The sequence below is a fragment of the Amphiprion ocellaris genome, chromosome 23 (genome assembly GCF_022539595.1).
Source record: "Amphiprion ocellaris isolate individual 3 ecotype Okinawa chromosome 23, ASM2253959v1, whole genome shotgun sequence".
Lineage (NCBI taxonomy): Eukaryota > Metazoa > Chordata > Actinopteri > Pomacentridae > Amphiprion > Amphiprion ocellaris.
The window spans coordinates 2064649-2090534 of NC_072788.1; the positions used below are offsets into that span (position 1 = coordinate 2064649).

General features: G+C 38.4%; 1 protein-coding gene across 2 annotated transcripts; it reads left to right on the plus strand.

The window, feature by feature from the left end:
• Positions 1 to 324: 324 nt before the first annotated feature.
• On the plus strand, positions 325 to 25141 carry aco1 (aconitase 1, soluble). Of its 2 annotated transcripts, none has more exons than XM_023289215.3 (21): positions 325 to 441; positions 1900 to 2032; positions 2784 to 2952; positions 4093 to 4230; positions 5011 to 5080; positions 5162 to 5345; positions 6643 to 6782; positions 8544 to 8715; positions 10262 to 10362; positions 10484 to 10600; positions 11733 to 11892; positions 11960 to 12095; positions 13849 to 13933; positions 14198 to 14354; positions 17063 to 17187; positions 17266 to 17370; positions 19853 to 19995; positions 20215 to 20362; positions 21009 to 21131; positions 23373 to 23558; positions 23636 to 25141. In XM_023289215.3, exons 2-21 carry the CDS (start codon positions 1924 to 1926, stop codon positions 23750 to 23752), a joined length of 2685 nt encoding a protein of 894 aa, XP_023144983.1. In that variant the 5' UTR covers positions 325 to 441; positions 1900 to 1923; the 3' UTR covers positions 23753 to 25141. The 2 variants fall into 2 exon arrangements, with proteins under 2 accessions (XP_023144983.1, XP_023144988.1); XM_023289220.3 differs by lacking the exon at positions 325 to 441 and adding an exon at positions 1562 to 1580.
• Positions 25142 to 25886: the final 745 nt, after the last annotated feature.

Sequence of the window (25886 nt, forward strand, 5' to 3'; positions counted from 1 at the left end):
AAAGTAAAATACTATATAGTTCAGTCCCAGATCCCTGTTTTTGTTGAAATTGAACCTATTTTTCCTCAGAAATTTCAGGTTGTTCATAATATTTTGTAAAAAGAGAATTCCTTAAATGTGAACATTTACAGAATGTACATTTTTGCACTAAAACAAAGAAAATCCAGTTGTTGTGGTTATTGATAGGTTTTTATGCTCTGATTTTACGGGTCCGGACCGCTTGACCTCAAATTGGGCTGAATGTGGCCCCTGAACTAAAATGAGTTTGACACCCCTGATTTAAATGTTTCTCATTTACAGCAGTTTACCTTAACACGAGATGCTTTTATTCTGAAATGAAGGCGGAACACGGAGGTGGAGCGGAGGAAGTGGTCGCTGTGAGATTAGCTGCTGACTGTCGGTATCTCGGCTGTTCTGTGCTGTGTCTCCTCTGCTGCACATGTAAGTAATTCACATCTGACGGGATGCACTCAGCTGTATTATTAACTATATATTTCTTAACCTAACGGGGCTAACAAAGCAGAACTTCCGGTGTGCTGGTACGAAATTTAAGCTAAGTTAGCTAACTCTGGCTATCACTGTAAACACTTCTACCTGTGTTCTACTTCATTCAGCTCATGCGAATTTGATTTAATATGACTTTAAATGGCTTGTAAATGATATGAGGCTCCTTCTTTACCTTCTGTGTTTCCGTACAACCCGTGCTTAAATGTTGAACTTTGACCAAGAAGCTAATGCTAACAGGTTAGCCACGTTAAACATGAAGCAAACAGCTTTAAAACCACCTGTAATGGATGCTTTCTTTTGAATAAAGGCATTACTATGACTCTTGGTTGTCGTTTTGTACCGATATCAGTTATAATTTTAGATACATTAACGCTAAAAATCTATGAAACGGCAGCTGTACTAGAATTTAATCATAGTTTGAGCGTTAAAATGGAGAAAAACATGCAAATTGCAACTGATTAACCGTCTGGTCGGATAATAGACAAACAAAACTAGAAATCTGAACTGACAGTCGGTGTCAACTTTTGGGATTTGATGCTGGTTTGAACCATTAATCAATTTTAAATCCACACAGCAACTTGACTGCAGTTGAGGATGTTCTACAGCATGTCTGTCCCAAGATTTAAAATGTTAATATTTTTACAAATTCACGCCGTTTTCTTGTGTGACAGTGACACTTTTGATGCTAAATCATGTGGTAGTTCTCCATAATGTGCTTGGATTGGATTTTGAACTGAAGCCTAACTCATAATGGGGTGTTTCCAGCCTTAATTGGAATTGTTTTGCATACATTTAAGGCCCATGTGAGCAAAACTATAGGAGTTTGACACCCAGTACTAGTGTTTATTCGTATGTTTTCCAAATGATAATTTTTGTGATGTTGCGCTGTGATATTGTGTTACAAGGATGTTATGTCAGTGCTATAATTTAACTTTGCACTGCCTACCTGCCAAGTATGTGGACATTCAGGATGTGCTTTTTATCAGCTCACCTTTCACACAGATTACGCCTTTTTCTCAAGGGAAAATCACACGTGGCCGAACCTGATTTCTCCAAATTCAGTTTATAAGCAGGTAAATTGCAACAAGGGACAATTTGTCACACATTGAGCTGGACTTTTTTCAGTTTAGAGTTTAGTCAGATTGCTTAAGAGGCGTCTAAGTTATGCAAGGTTTGTAAAATGTTATCCGAGAGTTCGCTGACCCTCGGCTCCGTTATGCAGCACTACAACCTCAGCTAATCCTTTTAAACGCTGTGGAAACACTAAGCCTTGTAATTAACGCTGTTTACACTCTGGAGGAGACTCTGATTTGCATTCATTTGGTCTACATGTGCAGTGGCTATCCTTGCTCTGGTGTTATTGTGCTTTTTTTTTTTTTTTTTTTACTCTAGATTTGGACTGACACATAGAGGAGGATGACTGCGACCGTGCAAAACCCTTTCCAACATCTAGTTGAGGCTCTGGACCCCAGCGATCAAACGCGGCAGTTCTTCAACCTCTCCAAGCTCGGAGATCCCAGATATGGTAACGGCAGATCTGGTCTCTTGTCAGTGCACTGGAAAAAATGCCCCTCTCAAAACAAGACAACAATGCTTATTTCAAGGAACTTTTACCTTGAAATAAGTGGAAAAATCTGCCAATAGAACAAGTGAAAAATGTCTTGGTAAGATTTCTTGAAATATGATATTTAGAATCTTGAGATCTTAAAATTAGCTGGGGAAACTTATTTTAAGCTATACTTTACCAGGATTGTCAAGCTTAGGTGTCTTAAAATAAGCCAGATATACTAAAAAATAGTAGTTTTTCACTCAAAGGTTTTTGCTTTCATGTAACCTCGTAATTGGAGATGTATTAACCCTCCTGTTTACATTTACGGGCCCCAAAAAATATTTTCTTGTCTGAAAAAATCAAAAAAATTCAGCAAAGAAATTCCCCAAATTTCTGAAAATTTGCAAAACCTTCAGGAAGAAAGTTCCAATAATTCCTTAAAGGTTTCCCTGAAGTTTTATTTTTTTTAAAAGATCCCCCAAATTTGGGAAGAAGATTCTTGTAAACTTTTTCAAAAAGAGTAAAAATCTTCCAAAAAAAACCTAAGAAAAATCCTTAAACATTTTTAACATTTCCTTTTTTCCACCAAAAATTTTCAATGATTTCCCAAAAATGTTGAAAACATTTTGACTAAATATAAGACCAATAGACTTGGTAAGATTTAGAGTTTTTGCAGTGTGTTACTGTGTTTTATCCTGAAGAGTTTAACCGTCCTCCTGCTCCTCAGACCACCTGCCCTTCTCCATCCGGATCCTCCTGGAGTCGGCCGTCAGGAACTGCGACGAGTTTCTGGTGAAGCGCTCGGACGTGGAAAGCATCATGAACTGGAAGCAGACCCAGACCCAGACTGTGGAGGTCCCGTTCAGACCGGCCCGGGTCATCCTGCAAGACTTCACGTACGTCTGCACCGCTCCTTTTATTTAGGGATGTCTGATATTGGCCGATATTGTCCAACTCTCGATTTCCGATATCAACCGAAATATGTGGGCTATTTAACTAATTTTAGGTACCATCACATATCTCCTGTCGTGGAATTAACACATCATGCCGAATTCTCAAATGTAACAAGGCTTTCCAAGTGTAAACACTGTCTGTGCAAAATCAGAAAACTTCAGCCTAAGTTATGGAAAATGCCAAATCTACTTCATTTTAAAAAAAAGTTTTTTGTAGTTGTCTCAAACGGTTAACATTCTCCTTCCATCTCTCTGAGTCCTGTAAATGCCGGCAACTTCCAGGCATAATTTTATCGGTTTTCATTTTTTTTGAAGATTTTTACTCTTTTTTTAAAAAATATTTACAAGAAATTTCTTGCCAAATTTGGGGGATTTTTAAAAATAAACTTTTAAGGGAAACTTAAATTATTGGAATTTTCTTCCTGAAGGTTTTGCAAATTTTCAGAGATTTGGGAAATTTTTTTGCATAAGTTTTGAATTTTTTTCAGACAAGGAAACAGTTTTTTTTGTTGCACACAAATGAGGACAACAGGAGGGTTAAGAAAGCTTGAAATAAGATTTTTAAATCTACAAATAAGGTCCCAGGTAAGCATCCAAAAAGATTAAAATAAGCTGAAAATGCAGATTTTTTTTTTTCAGGTCAAAGTACTTGAAATCAAACTTGACATTGCCCAATAAGCGAAAAATATGAAATATAAGCAAATAACTATTTTCATTTTTTAAAATTTCTATTAGATCAAGGTTTAAAAACAGGACAGACATTACTAATTTAAGTAGAGATTGCTCAGTACTAGTACAGTATAATTACACTGTGTCTTGATAGAAGTTGGTTTATCTTGAAATAAACCTAAATCCGTGTTAAAACTAAACCTAAACACTCACACTAGGCTCCTAACTGAATGCTATAGATGGGGAAGGAGAGTCGAAAAAGTATTTAGAGATGGACTGTTGTATTGTTGGGTTTTATTTCAGAATCTAATTTTCACTCTTGTATGCAGTGTCATTAATCGACTAGTAACTAAATGAGTCTGAAGGTTGCTGAGGGCAGTGCTTTGACCTGTCCTGTGTCGTCTTTCTCTCCAGTGGCGTTCCTGCCGTGGTGGACTTTGCTGCCATGCGTGATGCTGTAACCAAACTGGGTGCCGACCCAGAAAAGATTAATCCAGTTTGCCCGGCTGACCTGGTCATCGATCACTCCATCCAAGTGGACTTTAACAGGAAGTAAGACCAGCTTATTTAACTAGGGATGTTCAGATCTAGTTTGTTTTTGGTCCCCAGTCTTATTCAAGTCATTTAACATTTATTACCTGCAGATCTGATGCTGTTTTTCTAAGTAATACTCACCTTAAGTGTTATAGATTAGCTGTAGTACCTGATTGTGCCACCAGGTGAAAATTGACCCGTTTTAAAGTTTGAAAATGTGGAAAATAATATATTTCACAGTGAAACTTCTGATGTCCACATTTTCAACATTTTTGGGAAATCTTTGAACATTTTTTGGTGAAAAAAAAAAGAAATGTTAAAAAAAAAAAATGTTTCTTAAGAACGTTCACAGAAAAGTCAACCAAAATCCAGCGAATTTTGCTGGATTTTGGTAGATTTTTATGTGAATGTTCTTAAAGAAAATATTAGAAATTTTACTGATATATATATGGAATCACTTTAGATATTTTTAGGGGGGTTTTTTTGGAAGATTTTTACTCAATGTTTGAAAATATTTTCTTTGCCAAATTTGGGGGATTTTTTAAAAATAAAACTTTTAAGGGATTATTGGAATTTTCTTCCTGAAGGTTTTGCAAACTTTCTGATATTTGGGGAATTTTTTTGCTGAATTTTTGGATTTTTTTTTTTTTTGGGGACATGGAAACAATATTTTTTGGCACCCGTAAATGAGGACAACAGGAGGGTTAATACTCTAATAAACGCTTGGCAACGGACGGCAATAACAACTGTCTAATCGCTTACTTGCTTGTGTTTTTTTTTTTTTTTTTTTCCTTTTAGGTCTGACAGCCTTCAGAAAAACCAGGACTTGGAGTTTGACCGCAACAAAGAAAGATTTCAGTTCTTAAAGGTATGAAATTGTGCATCTGCTGGGTTTTAATCCTGTTGGGTTTCTTCTAATCTGTATAAATACGTTCTCTGCTCTTCCCAGTGGGGCTCGAAGGCTTTCAAGAACATGCGAATCATTCCTCCTGGTTCAGGAATCGTTCACCAGGTCAACCTGGAGTACTTGGCCCGGGTGGTGTTTGACCACGACGGGTTCTTCTACCCCGACAGTCTGGTGGGAACCGACTCCCACACCACCATGATCAACGGGCTGGGTGTCCTGGGCTGGGGTGAGACGGTCGTGTGCACTCTGCAGGAGTTATTTAGGACGAGTTTTTTGATGTATTTGGCCTCCAATCGTTTCTGCTCCAAAACCAGCTCTGAAACTCTCAGGGTCTGCACTGGAAAAAATGCCTCTCTCACAACAAGAAGAAAAAAATTTATCTCAAGGAGCTTTTACGTTGAAATAAGTGAAAAAAAATCTGCCAATAGAAGAAGTGAAAAACGGCTTGGTAAAATTTCTTGAAATAAGATATGATATTTAGAATATTCAGATCTTATACTTAGCTGGAAAAACTTATTTTAAGCTCTATTTTACCAGGATTGTCAAGCTTAGGTGTCTGAAAATAAGCCAGACATGCTTAAAAAAAAGCAGTTTTTCACTCAAAAATATATTTTTGCTTTCATGTAACCTCCTAATTTGAGATGTATTAACCCTCCTGCTGTCTTTATTTACAGGCACCAAAAAATATTGTTTCCTTGTCTGAAAAAAATCCCAAATATTTGCAAGAAATTCTCCAAATTTCTTAAAATTTGTAAAACCTTCAGGAAGAAAAAAGTTTCCCTTATAAGTTTTATTTTAAAAAAAATCCCCCAAATTTGGCAAGAAAATTATTGTAAATATTTTCAAAAAATGAGTAAAAATCGTCCAAAAAAAATCCTAAAAATATCAGTATAACTTCAAATATTTTCAGTAAAACTTCTCATGTTTTCTTTAAGAACATTCACATAAAAATCAACCAAAATCCAACAAATTTGCTGGATTTTGGTTGATTTTTTTTTTGTGAATGTTCTTAAACATTTTTAACATTTCTTTTTTCCACCAAAAAATGTTCAGAAATTTCCCAAATGTTGAAAATGTGGACATCAGAAGTTTCACTGTGAAAATATATTTTTTTTCCCCCCACATTTTCAAACTTTAAAACGGGTCAATTTTGACCCACAGGACGACATGCGGGTTAAACTTATTTTGAGTTTTCTTGTAAAATTCAACTCAAAACAAGATCATTTCAAGATTGTTTGACTTAATAGGATATTTAAGATGCATTGTCTTAAAACAAGTCCCTCCATCTGCTGAAATGTCTCTTGTTCAGTGAATTTATCTTAAATCAAGTGTGGTGAGACATTTTGACTGAAAATAAGACCAATAGACTTGGTAAGATTTGGAGTTTTTGCAGTGTGTTTGCTGAAGGCGCTGATTGGCAGCTTTCACACCGTGACCCGAACTAACAGTTCAAACTGACCTGAGTTTCTTTGAACTTTTATCCGTGCGACCGTGACCAGAATCTGTTGTCCTCCGACTTCTAGGTGTGGGTGGGATCGAAGCGGAGGCTGTGATGCTGGGTCAGCCGATCAGCATGGTGCTGCCTGAGGTGGTGGGATACAAGCTGTCCGGGACCCCAGACAAGTTCATCACCTCCACTGACATCGTTCTCACGGTTACCAAGGTAACCCCAACCAGCATGATGCTCCAGTTACTTACTCTTTCTCCTGATTAAATGATTACTATTCTAGGTGAGTACCATTGAACTTTAGATATATTGCATGGACCTTTTTTTTTTTTTTTTTAAAACTCCGCCAAAGAACGGTGGAGTTATGTGACAATCGGCGCACGTCTGTCTGTCTGTCTGTCAGCAACATTACTCAAAAACAGATTAACAGATCTGAATGAAATTTTCAGGGAAAGTCAGAAATGACTCAAGGACCAAGTGATTAGATTTTGGCAGTGATGCAGCTTATAGTCTGGATCCACGGATTTGTTGAAGATTTCTGTATCATTGCGAGATAGCGGCACGGTGTCACTGTAACTATGACAACAAGTGAACACTACATGATTGTGATTCTGCTACAAATCCACCACTGAGGACCATGATTGTTTATAAAACTGTGAGTAATTCCTACTGAAAGAAATTTTTAATAGTTTGAAGACATTTTAAAGTCATTTTGGACCCATTTTTAGTTTTCTTTTTTTTTTTTTAACCCTTCTCAGCCATCCTTGACATTAACTCCTTTTGGACAGATTATGAACAGTTAAGGGGGATTTTTTTTTGAGCAAGTTCTGGACAAGTGTAAGTCTTTTGTAGTCATTTTGCACATATGTCCGGTCATTTTTGATAACATTTAGAGAACACCTATTTCTTGAGGTCACATTTGAGTCATCTTGGACGTGTTATTATTTTTCGGCATTCTTGGAACCCTTCTGAGCCATCCTAGATGTTTAAATCATGTTGGACAGATTAAACAGTAAAAAAGGATTTTGAGCAAGTTTAAAATAATTTTAGATCAATTCTGAATAATTTATTGAATCAATTTGACATCTTTGAGTCATTTTGGAAAATTTTCAAGTCATTTTACAATTTTAGTTTTTTAGGACATTTTTCAAGTTATTTTGGACATTATTTGAGCCATATTGACCATTTTTGGGTGATTTTTGACACAATTCCGGTTATTTTGGACAATCTTCAGTCATGTTGGACAAGTTTCAAATCATTTGGGACACATTTTAGTCATTTAGGATGTGTTTTAGGTTATTTTTGATATTCTTTAGTTGTTTTAGATGTTAAGTAATTTTGAGTGCAAGTGAACACTACATGATGATTATGATCCTACTACAAATCCGCCACTAAGAACTTATCCATCGGAAATGATCCAAGGAACAATTGATTAAATTGTGGGGATGTTTCTGAGTCCCATCAATTCCTGCTGCCCGCTACCTATTTAGGTCACGTGATTCAGTATCCGTACATAACGTCCACATGTATAACACACGCCTGTGCTCAGAGCAAGGTCATTTTGTTTGTGGGTACATCTGTATTAAATGGTGCCGCGATTTCTGCCACAAATTTTTTCTCAAGATTTCAGCCATCAGAAATGATCCGACTGAGCGGCCTTGGAGGAGGACTACGCTCTTTGAGCACTTTTGTTTGTATTTCCTTTTATTTTGTAAAGTTTACACAGCGACACAATGCTAATCACTATGCAGAGGCCATTATAGAGATCAACTGACCTAGTTTATACATGTAGGCACCGATTCTACCTTGAGATTGCAACTAAATGCATTTTCTTGGGTCGTCCAGCTACGAGAATCTTTTACTTTGACGTGTGCTTTTTTGTGTGTTTTCAGTAATCTGCTGCAGCTTTTAAAACACATTGTTCTCTATTCTTATTCAACATGACTGACATCACTTCCTCTCTCCTTGTGTCCTCAGCACCTTCGTCAGGTGGGCGTTGTGGGGAAGTTTGTGGAGTTTTTCGGCCCGGGTGTGGCTCAGCTGTCCATCGCTGACAGAGCCACCATCGCCAACATGTGTCCAGAGTACGGAGCCACGGCAGCTTTCTTCCCCGTCGATGACGTCAGCGTTCAGTACCTGGAGCAGACAGGTGAGTGTCCGGCTGTGGAGTGTGGAAATCCTGCTTTCCTTTTATCATGAGGTGGAGATGACATGACTTTTCTTTTAGCACTAACAGTACACACAATGTTTGTTTTTCTACCATTTTAGTAACTTTTTTGGATCTATGTTGCTTTTATTCTCTGTAATGGCACAATCGCTGGAAATATGGTCTCAGTGTACTTTATTTATACCCACCAGTAATTTTGCTTTGCAGAAAAATGATTGCGTTTGGCATTCGGTTACAAAACAGACCTTAAACCTGAAAGGGATGTATTTGCTCGAAAGACAGAAAGTGCTCCGTGTTCCGTCATTTACCAACATAACAGCAAGGATAGATAGAAAGATAACACAATACAAAAAACGTTAGGGAAATAGAAGCAACCTCTGGGATGAAAACATAACCTTTAAAAGTCACAATAATAAATACAGCTAAGAAATAAGAGAAACAAAAGTGCAAATGTCACTACTACTTATTGAGCTCAGGACAGGAACAAGCTGTTTATTACGCTTTGTCCTGAACATTGAGACTAATAACCTCCGTCCAATTCACCCTTAGATCGGGGAGTCAAACTCATCTTAGTTCAGGTTCCACATTCAGCCCAGTTTGATCTCCAGTGACCAGTAAAATCACAGCATAATAACCTATAAATTACCACAACTCTCCATTTTTCCTTTTTGTTTTAGTGTAAAAAATGCATTCTGAAAATGTCAACATTTAATGAATTATCTTTTTACAAAACATTCAGAACAACCTGAAATTTCTTAAGAAAAATAAATTAAATTTCACCATCGTTCAGCCTCAGTTTATCATTTCCACATTACAACTTCCGATCAGTGTTTCTACAAAGGAACACAACATTTAGTCATCTGGAACTCAATTATAGAGGGTTTTACTTTATGATCAAAACGACAAGTCGGACAAAACAACAACAGAGACAAAAAATTACAAAGACACAAAGCGACAAAAGATAGAAAAAAAACGACCAAAAATGAGACGAAATTAGACAAATTACATAGCAACAAAAAAAATGGAAAAATGACACAAACAGAATGAGAAACAAAATGATAGAAACATGAGACAAATGACAAGTCGGACGAGAAAACAAACAAGACAAAATATTACAAAAGAGACACAAAATGACAAACGAGAAACAAAATGACAAAAAAGGGGACAAGCAACACGAAACAAAATGAGACAGACAATTAGACAAGTTCTCTGGAATTTTTCCACTTTGAGGGCCGGATTGGACCCTCTGGAGGACCGCTTTTGGCCCACGGGCCGCATGTTGGACACCCCTACCTTATAGGATCATTATTAAGGATTGATAAAAACATCCTCTGTACCTGTTTAGTGAAGGTCTGACCGAACCGTTCCAAGCAAAAAGATTAAACAGACTCAATAGAAGTTGAACAGACACGTTTAGTTTTGGTGTTTCTATACGGACGTGAGATTTTTTTCGACTCTCACTAGATGGCAACAGCTTTTCTATCCATCTAAACATTTCTGTTTTCTCTTTTTGTGTGTCTGGATTCAGGTCGAGAACCAGAAAAGCTGACCTACATTACAAAGTACCTGAAGGCAGTGGGGATGTTCAGAGACTATAATAATGTTTCCCAGGATCCAGATTTCACTCAGGTCAGTCTCTGCTTCCCTTTGAGGTTCGTCACACTAGAAATCACCAGTTTTTGCCTTAATGAGTCTGTACAAGCAGAGAAAAGTAAAGTAAAGACGTAAACGGAGCCTCCTCTCCTGTCAGGTGGTGGAGTTGGATCTCAGCTCGGTGGTTCCCTGCTGCAGCGGCCCCAAAAGACCTCAGGACAGAATCGCTGTTTCCTCCATGAAAAGCGACTTTGAAACCTGCCTGGGAGCAAAGGTAGGTTCCAGTAGGACCTCTGTTTTAGAATACATCCACAATGAAGCGAATAATTTGGAAAATACATCCAAAAAAAACTGCTGAAAACTGTTCTCGTATTTGATCATGTCATCATGGCGATTTAGTGTGGTTTAGTTCTCCTCACATAATGAAATAAGGCACAAAATGTCATGAATGTACTGCTAATTGCTTATGACGTCACGACAGCACAAAGTTTCTGAATACTTGTTAGTAGGATGATGTATCAAACGTTTCTGGAGCTTATTTGTCCCTCGTGTCGTCCTGCAGGTCAAATTGACCAGTTTTAAAGTTTGAAAATGTGGAAAAGAAAAATAAAAATTCACAGTGAAACTTCTGATGTTTTGAACATTTTTGGGAAATTTTTGAACATTTTTTTAGGTGCAGAAAGAAATATTAAAAAGTTCCTGTAAGAACATTTAGAAAAAAAATCAAAGAACAAAGAAATTACATTTTTTAATATGTATTTATTATAATTATCTATCTCTATCTCCATCTATATATCTATATCTCTCTATCTATATCTCTGTATCTCTACATGTATCTATATCTCTCTCTATATATATATCTATTAATTTATATATTTTTAGGAATCTTTTTGGAAGCTTTTCATTCATTTTTTGAAAATATTTAAAATTTTTATTTTTTACATTTTTAATTTCTTGCCAAATTTGTTTTTTTTTTTGTTTTTTTTTTTTAAAAATAAAAATTTAAGGGAAACTTTTAAAGAATTTTTGGAATTTTCTTCTTGAAGATTTTGCAAGTTTTTATAAATTGTAAGATTTTTTTTGCTGAATTTTGGGATTTTTTTTTTTCAGACAAGGAAAACAATGTTTTTTTAGTGGCTGTAAATGAGGACAACAGGAGGGTTAAACATTTTTGTTCAGCTTTATCATGTGATTTCCTCCTCTAAAGCCAAACTATACTAATTTCCCTGCTTTTTTTAGGGTTCTGTATACCAGATGCTCATATTTATGTGTTATTGTGTTGGCTTTAGCTTTGGAAATGGTTAATTTTGAGCTTTTATTATGAGTCGCAGTCAGTTGTAGATCTTCTCGTAGCTCTACTTTACATGATAGAAGATAATGTACTCTTCTTTTTGTGGTTCTCTCAGCAAGGATTCAAGGGTTTCCAGGTGGCCCCTGATCTTCACACCGCTACCGTCCCCTTCCAGTTCAACGGACAACAATACTCGCTGAGCCACGGCTCGGTGGTCATCGCTGCCATCACCAGCTGCACCAACACCAGCAACCCGTCCGTCATGCTCGGAGCGGGTGAGTGTTTTAATGGGATGTTGTGTCTGAGTTGATTTGACGCTAATGATGAACTTTCTTATTGCAGGACTTCTTGCTAAAAAAGCCATAGAGTGTGGTTTGAGCGTGAAGCCGTACATAAAGACGAGTCTGTCGCCCGGCAGTGGAGTGGTCACCTACTACCTGAAGGAGAGCGGCGTTATGGACTACCTCTCTCAGCTCGGGTGAGTTCCTCTGGTTGTTTTCAGTCAGGTGTGTGTTCAGATCAGAGGAAATCAGTCGTCTAAGTTTCATAACTCCTAGAATATTCTGTGCTTTTACATAATACACTGTTGGGTGAGTTTTCTGACTTTTTTTAGTCCATTAGATTCCTGACTAATGAAGGCATTTAACTACACTGATACAAAAATCTTGCAATTCCCTTATTCCAGTTGTGTTCAGTGTTTTGCAACATGATCTAAATTTGCCAAAGACAGCTGACAGAGTAGTGACTGGAGGGAAAAGCATTTGTTTTTAACCCACTGAATCACCATGAAGAGGCCATACTGCACTATTTTGAAGCTGTATGGCGACACCTGCAGGGTTGCCTTTGGTATTGCACTTTTAATGTATATTAATTGTTTAGCACTGATCATGTTTAATCATTGTGCAACTCCACCAGGACATATTCTTACATTTTTACATACTGTGGTGCCATTTTTAAAAGTATTTTTACTTGCTTTACATCAATATAACCCTTGTAGCCCAAGTTTTAACAACATGTATTGACTTATGTCTTAACTACTACAATAAATTGCTTTAAAGTGCAATAAACCAAAAAAATTCAAATTGTTTTTTATGTATATGTTGCAAATTGCAGAAATTGCATAGCTGTATTCCTCAAATTTGTAAAAGTTGCACAATATCCTGTGGTCTCATTTATAAAGATTTTTATGTGCGCTTTTATTGTGTATTACTACAAACCCATTACTGCAACAAAAAAGGTGCTCTGAGACCTGGTGACTGTGTGAAACATTATTTTAACGCCACAGATTTTATATGCAAAAAGAATGATGGATCTATCTTATCTGGCTTTAAATCAGTCACCAATCAAAAATGAATATGCAAAGGTAGTGCTACCCTGGGCTCAATAGGGTTAAACGTAAGTTACGGATGTTGCAAAAAGTCCATATTCAACCACAAAACAACTCTTTATTTTGAATGTGGTTCAAGCTTTAGTCCATTTTAAAGTCTGATGCAGCTTCTAGTGATTCTCTGCCTCATAAATGTTAATTCTGTGTCTCAACGTCTACCAGCTAGTCTCTGTAGTTTCTTTGTATATATTGTCTTAATATCAGAGGCTATTGCACGGAGATAATTTTGCATTTTACTTTAACCCTCCTGTTGTCCTCATTTACGGGCACCAAAAAACATTGTTTCCTTGTCTGGAAAAAAAATCCAAAAATTCTGCAAGAAAATCCTCAAATTTCTGAAAATTTGCAAACTTTCAGGAAGAAAATTCCAATAATTCCTTAAGTTTCCCTTAAAAGTTTTATTTAAAAAATCCCCCAAAATTTGGCACGAAAATTCTTATAAATATTTTCAAAAAATGAGTAAAAATCTTCCAAAAAAATCCTAAAAATGTCTAAAGTGAGTCCATATATCAGTAAAACTTCTATTTTCTTTAAGAACATTCACATAAAAATCAATCAAAATCCAGTGAAATTTGCTGGTTTTTGGTAGATTTTTATGTGAATGTTCTTCAGAAACATTTTTAATATTTCTTCTTTTCCACCAAAAAATGTTCAAAGATTTCCCAAAAATGTTGAAAATGTGGACATCAGAGTTTTCACTGTGAAAATTTTTTTTTTCCTTCCACATTTTCAAACTTTAAGCTGGGTCAGTTTTGACCCGCAGGACGACACGAGGGTTAAAGAAATCGCACTGCAGCACAAACTGATTTTCCACCTTGTAAACGACCGTTTTCTCTCCCGTTAGCTTTGAGGTTGTTGGGTATGGTTGCATGACGTGTATAGGAAACAGTGGGCCGCTCCCAGAGCCGGTGGTGGAGGCCATAACCCAGGTACCAGTGGCTTCTACTAGACGCTGTTCCACCTCTCTGCCGTTTCATTCCACCTCTCTGGCTCCTTTATCGCTCTTTTCTTTTTTCAGTTCATCTTTTATTCACACTGCTGACAGGAATGTGACGCTAAAGTTGTCTTTTCCTTGTTTCATTTGTTTTTGCATGCGGCTTCCTTCTTATTTCACATCAGTAGTAGTTAAGTTCTTATTATTTTTACAGTCGTACTTCTATAATCAGAGGTGTTAACGTTGATTTGTGCTTCAGGGGGACTTGGTTGCTGCTGGCGTCCTGTCCGGGAACAGAAACTTTGAAGGGCGAGTTCACCCCAACACCAGAGCCAACTACCTGGCCTCTCCACCGCTGGTCATCGCCTACGCTATCGCCGGCACCATGAGGATCGACTTTGAGAACGAGCCCATTGGTGAGTGACTACGCCTACAGTAGAAGGGTTTATCACATGGAATAAAACTGTAGGATCATGGCAGCAGTATAATAAGGTTTAATTGAAAAGTCTGTCTCAATGTTACACTGAAAACCAATTTTTGAGCAAGAAGGTTGTTGTAAATGTACATATTTTCAATAGCTTTAGGTGGAACTTCACCATTTTTTCTCATCAGATGTTGTGTTGCGGTTTTGTTCAGGTGCTGTTGCATATATGAAAATGTTTCATGTAGCTTTTAGGGTTTCTAAAGAGAACTGTATGATATCTGTTGGTATTTTCTAGTGTTGATTGGGTCTAAGGATGCACATTTTAACAGGTTTCTTCTCCAATAATCGGCTACTAACAGTTGAAAGAAATTAAGTACAACGGACTTATTTCATATGCTGATCAGGCTCCACAGACATTGCCACAGAATTGGTTTGTTGTATGAGCCACTCGATTAAAAGAGCGCTAGTCTAGTTAACTCCAGGGTATCTTTATTGCTTGAACTCTGGCCAGAATTCATTAACCACCACAGAACTGTTTGTCATGGTGGCCTGTTGCTAGCTGAGTCCCCATGATGCAATGAAATGCAGTCTTTCCTCTTATTAAACAGTACCAATAAAGTGCCATGCCATTCAGTGTAGGCGATCATTTCCCTCCATCTTATCCGATCTTTTGCTTTCTGAATTGTGACTGTTGATCGTTCCGTGTGTCTCCATGATGTAAGTCTGTCTATCATTTTCATTCTGTCTGCCTCGTCCTGTCCTCATTAATTTTTCCAGTTGTGATGATTTATTCCAGGGTCTCTTTCCTTAGGATGTGTCCAAAAAATGTTGCTTGGCATTTCCTAATTTTGTTCAGTAGCGTATAATTTTAGTGTTTTTAAAACCTCTTCATTGGTCATTCTGTCTGTATAAGATATTCATAGCATGTAAAACCATATCTCTGCTGCAGTGATTTTGTTTGCATTTTATTATTTATGTTCCAACATTTGCATCAGAACTGGTAGGATGTAGCAGCTGAGAGTCCTCATACGGATGCTAATTGCTTTATTCTTTGTCAGTATACGTTTCATTTTCATAAATGCTGTTCTTGCCATTGCTGCTGTACATCTGATGTCATCCATGAATCAGCTTCAGTATTTCTTGGTCTAATTCTATGTTACAGGTTGGGATGACATTTTTCTTTGCTTCTGTTTTCTTTTTATTTAAAGACAGACCAAGTGTTTGGTTCTCCGTATTAATTATAGATACTATGGTTTGAAAGTTGTCTTCACTGTTTGCTATCAGCACTGTCATCTGCATAACATGTGATATTTATGTTATAACCTCTGATGGTTACTCATGGTAAGCCTTGTATTGTCCTCATGATGTTTTCACTGTAGAGGAGAACATGTCAGGTGACACATCCCTGTCTGAGTCCTGGTTTCATTGCTTGTTCTTCACCAGTTTCACTGTTTAATCTCACTGCTGCACTTTGTTGCCAATAGAGATTTTCTATCATTTGTAAATCCTTTCCATCCATGTTTATGTCCTTTTAGTATGTGGAGTATTGCTTGATGTTTTACTGTGTTGAAAGCTTTGGTGTGTTGAGTCTTGTTGCACTAATATTGACCTTTCCATAATAATTCTTAAAATGTATACTATGTTTGATGTTCCTTTGCCCTCTACAAATCTGTGTTTGTCTTCCCTGATCTCTGGTTTAATTTTGTTTCTTATTCTGAGCATTATGATTTTTAATAATAATTTTGTGAAGTGGCTCATGAAGCTGATTGTGCTGAACTGCCCACATTCTGTTGTTCCTGGTTTCTTTGGGAGTGGGATGAACACCGACTTCACAAGGTCTTTTGGAAGATTACTGCTGTTGTACATCATATTTAGAAGAGCTGTGAATTTCTCCGTTCCAAAATCCTCAAGGGCCTCGTCCATTTCCACTGGGATGTTATCTGGTCCAGCTGCACAGTAATGGAAAGAAAGAAGTCAGACTGCCAGACCTCTTTAGCCGCCTCACCTTTAGTTTTAATAACTTGGTACACCTGAATCTCTTACTGAGACATGGCATGTTTTGAATGCTTTTTTGTTTTGAACAGCTCTCAGCTGACTTGGTGTAGCTCGCGTTCAGAGGTCCAGACATGAACAATAGGAATCTTTTTCTTCTTTGCCAGTAAGCACAGTGGTTACAATAGGTTCTTTAGATATTTCTAAAGCAAGTTTCCATGTCACTGACTGGTTAAACACCTCAGGCTTTTCACAGAATTTTTCTGAATATTACCTCTTTAAGCACAACAGCCTTCTAAAGGCTAATGTAGCTTCATAGCTGCAGTTATTTGGTGACATTCAGTTTGACAAGAAACCATTTTAACATTTTTTTTGTCATTTTAATCACAGATTTAAGGGCAAAAATCTAAAGGATTCTTTCTCTTAGTGAATACTATTGAACTGAAGTGTCTGGGTTTAGAAAATTCAATCTGCACCAAGTTGACATTCAGAAAGTTTTCCTCCCCCGTTAGCCTGATGAACTTCAGACTGATTCATATAGATGCAATCTAAATGTCAGTGTTTCAGTATTTAGACTCAAAACTGTCTTGACTCATTTTTTTGGTCGTGTGTCGTCATCAGATAAGCCGTGATGTTGTTCAGGCTTTCAACAGAAAGGTAGTTTTTAAACTGTTTAAATGTTGTCCTCTTTCCTCCGTTTCATCGTAGCCACCAACGCAGAAGGCAGACAGATCTTCCTGAGGGACATCTGGCCCACCAGGGAGGAGATCCAGGCTGTGGAGAGAACGTTTGTCATTCCGTCCATGTTTAAAGAAGTCTATGAGAAGATCGAGGTAACGAAAAAGCACATTCAATAGTTTGATGCACAGCAGTCCTATCTCTCGGGGTCTTACTTTGGTTTGTTGCTGCAGAAAGTGAACGAACGCTGGAACTCTCTGGTTGCTCCGTCTGACAAGCTCTACACCTGGGACCCCCAGTCCACCTACATAAAGTCACCGCCTTTCTTTGACGGTTTGGTAAGTGGACGTAAAACTACACTTCCAGAACTTATAGAACTGTCAGGATTACTACCACAGATACTTGTAAAAATCCAGGGCTGCTGATATTAACATGAAATCTGTCGTTTGTTTCATATTTTCAAGTCCAATTTTCATGTTTGGAAATGTGGAAGTTGCATCCAAGTGGTTCATGAAAACTCCAAATAATCGTTTGACATTTAATTCTCAAATCAACAGACAACTTGAAACTTGAGGATGAAATTTACTTTTCCACTAAAAAATCATCTTTAGCATTTGCCCAGCTAAAAAGAAAATAAAATGTCTATGTTCAAGTTTGTTTTGTCTGTTTTTGGTGTAAAGATCCATTTATCTGAAATACATGAACATTGACTACTTCACTTCACTGTTTTTTTTTTTTTGTTTGTTTTTTTTTTTTTCAAATGAAAAATTAACCCGATCTTACTGGAGAGTTGTTTGAATAAAAGCTGTGTTTTAGAACTCAACTGAATACAGACTGAGGCACTTTACTTTGTAGGAAAATGGGTTTTGATGTGCAGCAGAAGCAGATCAGTCATTTCTAATGCAGTGTGGTTTCTGAGAATTACTGTGTAATCAGTTGGGCTGTTTTATCTATGAATCTTAGATTAGTTGTATTATAGCCTTTGACTGACACTTTTTAGAAGGTCTGGTATTCTGTCTTCATCTTTTATGGACATGGGAATTGTTCAAGAAGTTTTGTATTTTAATTTGTATTAAACATAAACACCCATTTAATACTATAATCCTGGACTGGACCTCTTTGCTCGGTCTCAGGGATTCCACTAAATGTTAGAATCATTCTTCACACTGTTTCTGCAGATTTGACAGCTGCACATTGATGCTGCCAATCTCCTGTTCTAACACATCCTAGAGGTGTTACTGGATTCAGATCTGCAGAGGAGGGAGAGTTTTGAAGTCTGCTGGTCTCGTGTTGCTGTTCATTTAGCCATTTTGAGAGCATTTATGCTTGTTTTGACATGGTGCGTTTATCATAGATGTTAAACTGACCATCGAGGGATGCTGACATTCAGCCACTAACCTCAGATTGGTAGAAGGTTCCAAACTAGTATTGGTAATATTAAGGGGTCCATAGTTTGCCAAGACATCAGTGCCCAACCAAAAGTAGCCTGTACTTTTGACTAAAAGAGACCATGTGGAAGGCGGGCGATAGGCGGGTGATAGACTGACGACAGCCGATAGATTTTATTGTGTTCAAAACGGTGACAGAAATTCTCCTTTAACAAGGCTCCAACAGTAAACATACAACATATAAAAACATGCTTAAGACACGAGCTCACAAAGTACAGACATCTAAAAAAAAGTTAAAAAGAAACAGCAGCCGATAAAAATATATATGTGGTGTTCAGTGTCTTATTTCATTTTGTTCAGGGTGGTTATTGCAGTGGGAATAAAGGATTTTTTATGGATGTTTTTGTGGGCCAGTGGGACTTTATAACATCTGCCTGATGGAAGTAACTGGAAGGGGTGATGGAGGGATGAGAGGGGTCCTCTGTGACTAGGGTGGCTTTCCTGATCAGAGCGGTTCTACAATTCTGAGACATGAGTTTGTGGTGAACTAATGACTTTGCTGGCCTGATTAACAATACAGGAGTGTTTAGTGGAGAGGGAGCTGCACCAGGATGAAATGTTGAATGTGAGGATGGATTCAATGAGTGAGGTGTAAACCAGGGTTAAAATGCCTCTGCTGACATTAAAAGTCCTCGGCTTCCTCAGCAGGTGAAGGCGCTGCTGTGCTTTTTTTGTACACAATCAGAATGATTTGCAAACGACGGCACACACTGAGCCTTGTCAGGAGTCCCTCTGACAGAGTAGCGCCCCCTAGATTCTGTATCGTATGCATATGATGGTGACTTTAGGTAGCAATCCTGTCGACGTTTTATCAGTCAAGATACAGAAACTCTGACACAGGTAAAAGAAACGAGTGTTTTTGTTTTGTCACTGTTATCGCCAAACTCGATTTGGAGCAGTTTGTTTTTTGGTCTGCCTGCCAGTTTCCTGCTCAGTTTTATTGATTGCTAAGATAGCACTGACTTGGTGTGAAGTTGGGTTAATTAAATGGATATAAAAAAGCCCCCAAGTAAACCACCTTATTCATGTTGCTGTAGCTGAGCTTGCTACACTTCCAGTAGTGAACTTTTAAAGAGAGTAGTTATGTAGGTAGCTCATGTCTCTACTTTCCATTTAGTTTACCTCCACACTGACTGGAAGACTGCTTAAATTAGCACATGTATAGATGTTCCTGATAAAGTGCTTTGAAGACCATGTGTATATGTTTCAGTTTTAGCAAAATTTCGTCCCCAAACTACCATTATTTCAAGCTGTGTTACTGCTGGTACTTCTACTATTTCTGCAGATATTTCAGCCCCTAAAACATTTATACAAATTGTTTGTGTTATTGTGCAACCTTTGATTGTGTCTGTATCATCCTGCCTTCATTCAGACCATGGAGCTGCAGCCTCCCAAGTCGATAAATGACGCCTACGTGCTGCTGAATTTGGGAGACTCGGTGACCACGGACCACATCTCTCCTGCAGGAAACATTGCGAGGAACAGCTCTGCAGCTCGCTACCTGACCAGCAGAGGGTAAGTGACTCAGTGCTTCCTACTGTAGCAGCAGTCTGCATCTAACTCATCTTTCTGGGTCCATCTTTAGGTAATCTGTCTTTATAAAGTCAAATCAAAGGGTTGGGGTTGGTTTGCAGTTGTTGAAACTGATACATGGATGATCTTTAGATTGAAACACCAAAAACAGTTTGAATCTAAGTGGAATTAGCTTCATCGTCTGTCTTTGTGGTTTGACAGTTTGACCCCTCGAGACTACAACTCATACGGCTCTCGTCGAGGCAACGACGCCGTCATGGCCAGAGGAACGTTCGCCAACATCCGCCTCTTCAACAAGTTCCTCAACAAGCAGGCACCACAAACTCTTCACCTGCCAACTGGAGAAACGGTCAGACTACGACACATTTCTGCCGCTGTTAGAAACAAAATGTTCTTCTCTTGGTATACCACACTTAGTTTGACGTTTTTGCTGGATAATTTATAATTCAGCTGATCCAGTCAGTACTATCATGAATTAAACTGCTAAATGCGGCTTAATTATCACATCAGGCAGTTTTTGCTCGGTTAAAGAACCAATTATAGGCTGTAGTTCCTCTAATTTAAAGACTAATTACCTTAAATTGATCCTGAACTTATGCCATAGACTGGCCAACTGTAACTGACTCACATGTACAAACAACCCATCAGAATGCAGCATGACATGATCCAAAATACATATAACAAGCTCTACCAATGTTGTGACCGAAGCTCGTTTCTTTACTTTTTAAACACAAGAACAGTCTAGAGGGCTGATGCTAACTGATGGCATGCCTTCAGTTTGCATCATCACTCTATGACTCAGCGTTAATCACACTGATCTGCCTTCAAAGCAGTAAAGAAAATGACACAACTAAGATTCTATCATCTGACACAGATCTGTTATGTCAAGTGTATGAGGAGGTTTGTTTATGCCTCCAGCAGACACCTCAGTGTTGGTTCTTCATGATCAAGTCCTGCTACTTTTGGATTAACATTTGTTTTTTTTCTTCTTCCAGCTGGATGTGTTTGATGCTGCAGAAAGGTACCAACAGTCCGGTGTCCCACTGCTGGTTCTGGCAGGGAAGGAGTACGGTTCAGGGAGCTCCAGAGACTGGGCAGCAAAGGGCCCTTTTCTACTGGTGAGCTCCACTTATTAGGGTCCGAGCAGCGAATGGTGCCAAGACCCTATTGAAACCAATTGTGAATTTTTTTCCTGTTTTTTGAAACTCAAATTTGGCGGTACGTGTCACCTAGAGTTATGAAATTTGATACACATATGGAACTCATCAAGATGCACAAAAATGTAATTGACAACCATGCCCAAAACCCAACAGGAAATCAGCCATTTTGAATTGTCATATTTTGGACAATTTTCAACCAATTTTTGCGCAATTTCAAAAACTATAAACTCCAACAGGGTGACTCCGACAGAGCTCAAATTTGGCAAGCATGGGTGATCAAAAGTTATCAAAATGCTCTGCAACAGTCAGAGGGCATGGAAGTAGCTTTTCTGTTACCTTTGTCTCATTTTCATAATGACAAGTTGGGAACTCTTACATAAGATTTGCCAGAATTTGCTGCATTCTCTCCACTCACCAGAAACTTCTGAACATCTCCTGAACTTCTGAAGACTCCAAGACATACACCAATTAGCCACAACATTAAAACTACCTGCATAACACTGCGCAGGCCCCCTTTATGTTGTCAAAAATGCTCTGAACCATTGGGCATGGACCAGAGGACCTGTCAGGGTGTCCTATGGGGTCTGGCATCAGGATGTTGGCAATGGTTTCTTTGGGTGCTCTGGGTTGTGCAGTGGGATCTCTGGAAACCAAACTTGTTCCACTGCTCCACTGCATCCTGTTGATGCTTGGTCTAGGAAATTTGGAGGTCAAATCAACATCTTGGGTGATGTCATGTTCCCCAAGATGTTCCTGATTGTTTGTTTTTGCAATTGTGGTGGTTTTCCTCCAGGTAAGGCTAGTGACATTTTAGGACTGATATTTGCATGAGGGAGTGTGCTTGATCTGGGACTATGTTTATTTGGGTGTCTAAATCATCAACACGGATGCCAAAATCCAAGGTTATCCAGCAGAACTCTACATAGTAACAACATGATCAATGTTATTCACTGCAACTGTCAGTGGTTTTAATGTTGTGGCTCATTGGTGTATACTTCAAGAGATATGGACATCTGAAAGTACCATCTTCTTACAATTTCCAACTCGTAAATGACTGATGGAAAATTTCTATTGGGTGAAAAATTATGAAACTGTTGGAGTTTCAAGACATTCTGAGGTGGTTAAGCAACTGATGTCCCTTAGTCTTGCTGAGTAGACAGGAAATGACTCTACAGGCCTCTTTCATTTGCTGGTTTTGGTCTGTCCCACGTTGTACTTGACCATAAGAGAAACACGGTGAAGTCAGGATGATATTATGGGATGGACCCCTCTGGCATGGCAGCTTTAGAACAAAGAAGGGCAAGACTGTTGTTCCGGACTGTTTGTCAAGTGACACGACTTTGTTTTTAAAGCAGTCTTTGGTAAAGGTGTTAATTTGTATTAGAACTTTTGCAGGTTAAAAGTTGTCAGATCAGTGATTTCTCTCTGCTTAACCTTCCTCTGGTAAAGGCATCTTTGGATTGCATTCACACCCAACTTTGCTTTGATGATACATACATACATGTTGTCGTATAATGGTGACGATTGCAAAACACTGCCAACAAAGTACCTGTTTTTCCTCAACATCATTTTTGGCAGCTGAAATATGCTCTTTTTGCTGTTTCTCTACCGGTCTTTGCTCATTTTGCTGTGCATTTGTGAAGCTTGACTGTCAACGAACTGTCTATTACTCAAGGTTTAACTTTTTCCTCATCTTTCAGATTGGTCTAATGTTCTTCATCTGCGGTTAGTTTGGTTAATTGTCATGATTTCACCTTTTGTATGGATTGCTGGTGTTGAAGAAATTTCACTCTTCGTCCCTTGAAGTTTGCTGTAGTGGGGTGTTTATTGGTATTCCGGCATACGGTGGGCTGACCAAGTCCACATTTTATAGGGATGGTCAGAGGGTAGGGAGGGGGCCGTATGTAAATATAAGGGTGAATCGTGGTTAATTGGTTGTTAATCAGTAAGAGAGGGTAATACAACAAATAACAAAAGATGAAATAATTGTGGATAACTGTTGGAAATAGAATGGAGTGACACTAGAAGGTATCTGTAGCAAAAGATGTGCTATTTTCTTCATCACCGGTCATGGGAGAAGTTGCTCGTGAAGTAAGCAAACTCCATTGACTGAAGACTGATGGTAGTGAAAGGCTTAGAAGTGGATCATATTTAAACTCTAGACTTGAGGGTTTAAGTATTTTGTTCTGTGTTGTGTAGGGTATTAAGGCAGTTATAGCAGAGAGCTACGAGCGCATCCACCGCAGCAACCTGGTCGGCATGGGGGTGATTCCTCTGGAGTATCTACCAGGACAGACGGCTGACAGTCTGGGGCTGACCGGCAGAGAACGCTACACCATCCCCATCCCCGAGCAGCTCACGCCCAGAATGGTCGTCGACGTGAAGGTACGTTAACGACGCAACAGGAGGCTTGCGGTGTTGACATGAGTTCTGAATGTGATCATGTCTTCCTGCCCTCGCAGCTCGACACGGGGAAAACATTTCAAGTCCGGATGAGGTTCGACACCGACGTGGAGCTGACGTATTTCCACAACGGAGGAATCCTCAACTACATGATCCGCCAGATGTCTGAAAACTAAACGCGTTTAATCTTACTCATTCTCAGCTACAGTAGCATAACGGTAAAAAACAAATCATGTAGTGGTTGTCAGAGTACCGTCCAAGAATTGTCCAATCATTTCCCACACTTGACGCACTTACAGCATTTACGGAGAACTGATTTACAGCCACGGTTGTTCTCGTTTTTGAGACTGCTGCTGTTGACGATAAAGCTAAATATAAATGTGAGTGTTTAGTTGGTATACGCAATGGAAAACAATGCTTGATTCAAAGATGGGATTGGTAAAAAGTTCACTTTTTCATCCAATATTTAATCCTTAACTCTTACCTTTGCTGTTCAGTATGTCAGAGATGGCACTGCTTTCTTAGAGATGCAGCTGAACCAATTCAAGTGAGTCTTCCAGTTTATTGTAGCTTGGGTCTTTGGTCAGTTGTGGTGACGTTATGGATTCTACCGTTGGTTTGTCACTGTTTTGGATGGAAACGGTGGAAAGAAACACACATGATTGGTAGACCTCAAGGATGGTGATTAATTTCCTCTTTGGGGTAATTCTTTTTATTTTTTTCCTCTTTGCACAGATAAAGCACTGGACCACTAAATGCAAGTGTCCATAAAATCCTCCTTAGAAACCCAAAAGCACTTAAAAAAAACAGGACACAAGCTGTAATAAACCTTTAGAAGTTCAAGAACATTATGTACACTACCGTTAGAAAGTTTGGGATCACCCAAAACACCATTAGCTAACACAATGTAGCATTAGAACACAGGAGTGATGGTTGCTGGAAATGTTCCTCTGTACCTCTATGGAGATATTCCATTAAAAATCAGCTGTTTCCAGCTAGAATAGTCATTTACCACATTAACAATGTCTACACTGGATTCCTGATTCATTTAATGTTATCTTCATTGAAAAAACTGCTTTTCTTTAAAAAAGGACATTTCTAAGTGACCCCAAAGTTTTGAACTGTAGTGTAGATGTCTGCTTTTATTGTGAGAAGCTGAAGAAAAGTGACTGAGTGGACCATGTGGTTGGGAAGGTTTTTCTCAGGGTTGTGTTGTTGTAAATGGCTGTTTGAAGTGATGGACCTCTAACTGATGAAGGAAGAGTTAATAATTATTCCAGTAAAGGTTACATGGCAGCATCATTCCCCTCCATGCTTTTTTCTGCCCTTGAGCTTGCCTCATCAGGTTGTCAGTTCTACTTGTTTTTTGTCTTCTACTTCGTCTTTTCACTGTAAACCTGTTTTTGTCTTCATGTCATCGACTGCCTTAATATCGTTGTTTTGATTTAAAGATGTCATTTCACTCTTACGTCCTAAAAGACTGACAGAACCATTAACTTGGAATCATGAAGCATTCAGCCACTGACTACTGACAGACAGAATAAAAGGTGATTTTTGAAATTGTTCCCCTGTTATTCTATTTTTATTTTTAGATGGAGCCAGAATAATATCAAAGCTAATTTTTATTTGCAGTCTTTGGCGGTCCTCTGAACTTCTAGCACAGTTTGAACTACTGTAATGTTTTTTTTTAATACGCTGGAGAGTCTTAAAATAGTCGCTTCACTTCCAGAAATAGGCTGAAGGCTGATTGCACGCTGCTCTTACCGAAACTGGATTGAGGGAGTCATGAAACTGCTCTGTATCTACAGTACAATAGCTGAAATGTGAGACTTAAGGAGTGGAAATGACGGCTTTGTGGTTGGATCAGTTTATTTTGTACCTTTCAGTTGGTGTTTTCAGCCACTAGAGGGTGAACGGAGCAGTGTTCTTCACTGGCAGGTGATTTTCTGCAGCCTGAATTTAAATTTTTTGCTCTGTAATGAGCTCCATTTAAAGAGAAACACATTTTTTTGTGAATATATATGGCTACCAACCCAGGAGAAGAGAATTAGCTTTTAATTCAGGGTGCAAAAAGCCAATTTGTAGCTCATCAAGCTGCCAAAACCACTGGAAATGGATATTAGGAGGTTGTTTTTTTTTTTTTTCATCAAATGTAATCTGGAATAGCAGTAGCTGCAATCCGCTCTGTAGAATAAGCTTTAACACTCGGTAAAATCAAGCTGAGGCCATATTTTAGCTGAACTTCCACCCTCTGGTTTCCAAGAAGCTAATCTCTGCTGTCAGCCCAAAAAAACCCACCAGCTGCAACAG

Bases quoted from the DNA above. Each gene is read 5' to 3' on its own strand.
- aco1 (XM_023289215.3), top strand. From the start codon at position 1,924: ATGACTGCGACCGTGCAAAACCCTTTCCAACATCTAGTTGAGGCTCTG. The intron at 17,188-17,265 runs GTAACGAAAAAG...TTGTTGCTGCAG, and splicing joins AAGTCTATGAGAAGATCGAG to AAAGTGAACGAACGCTGGAA. The intron at 21,132-23,372 runs GTGAGCTCCACT...TGTGTTGTGTAG, and splicing joins CAAAGGGCCCTTTTCTACTG to GGTATTAAGGCAGTTATAGC.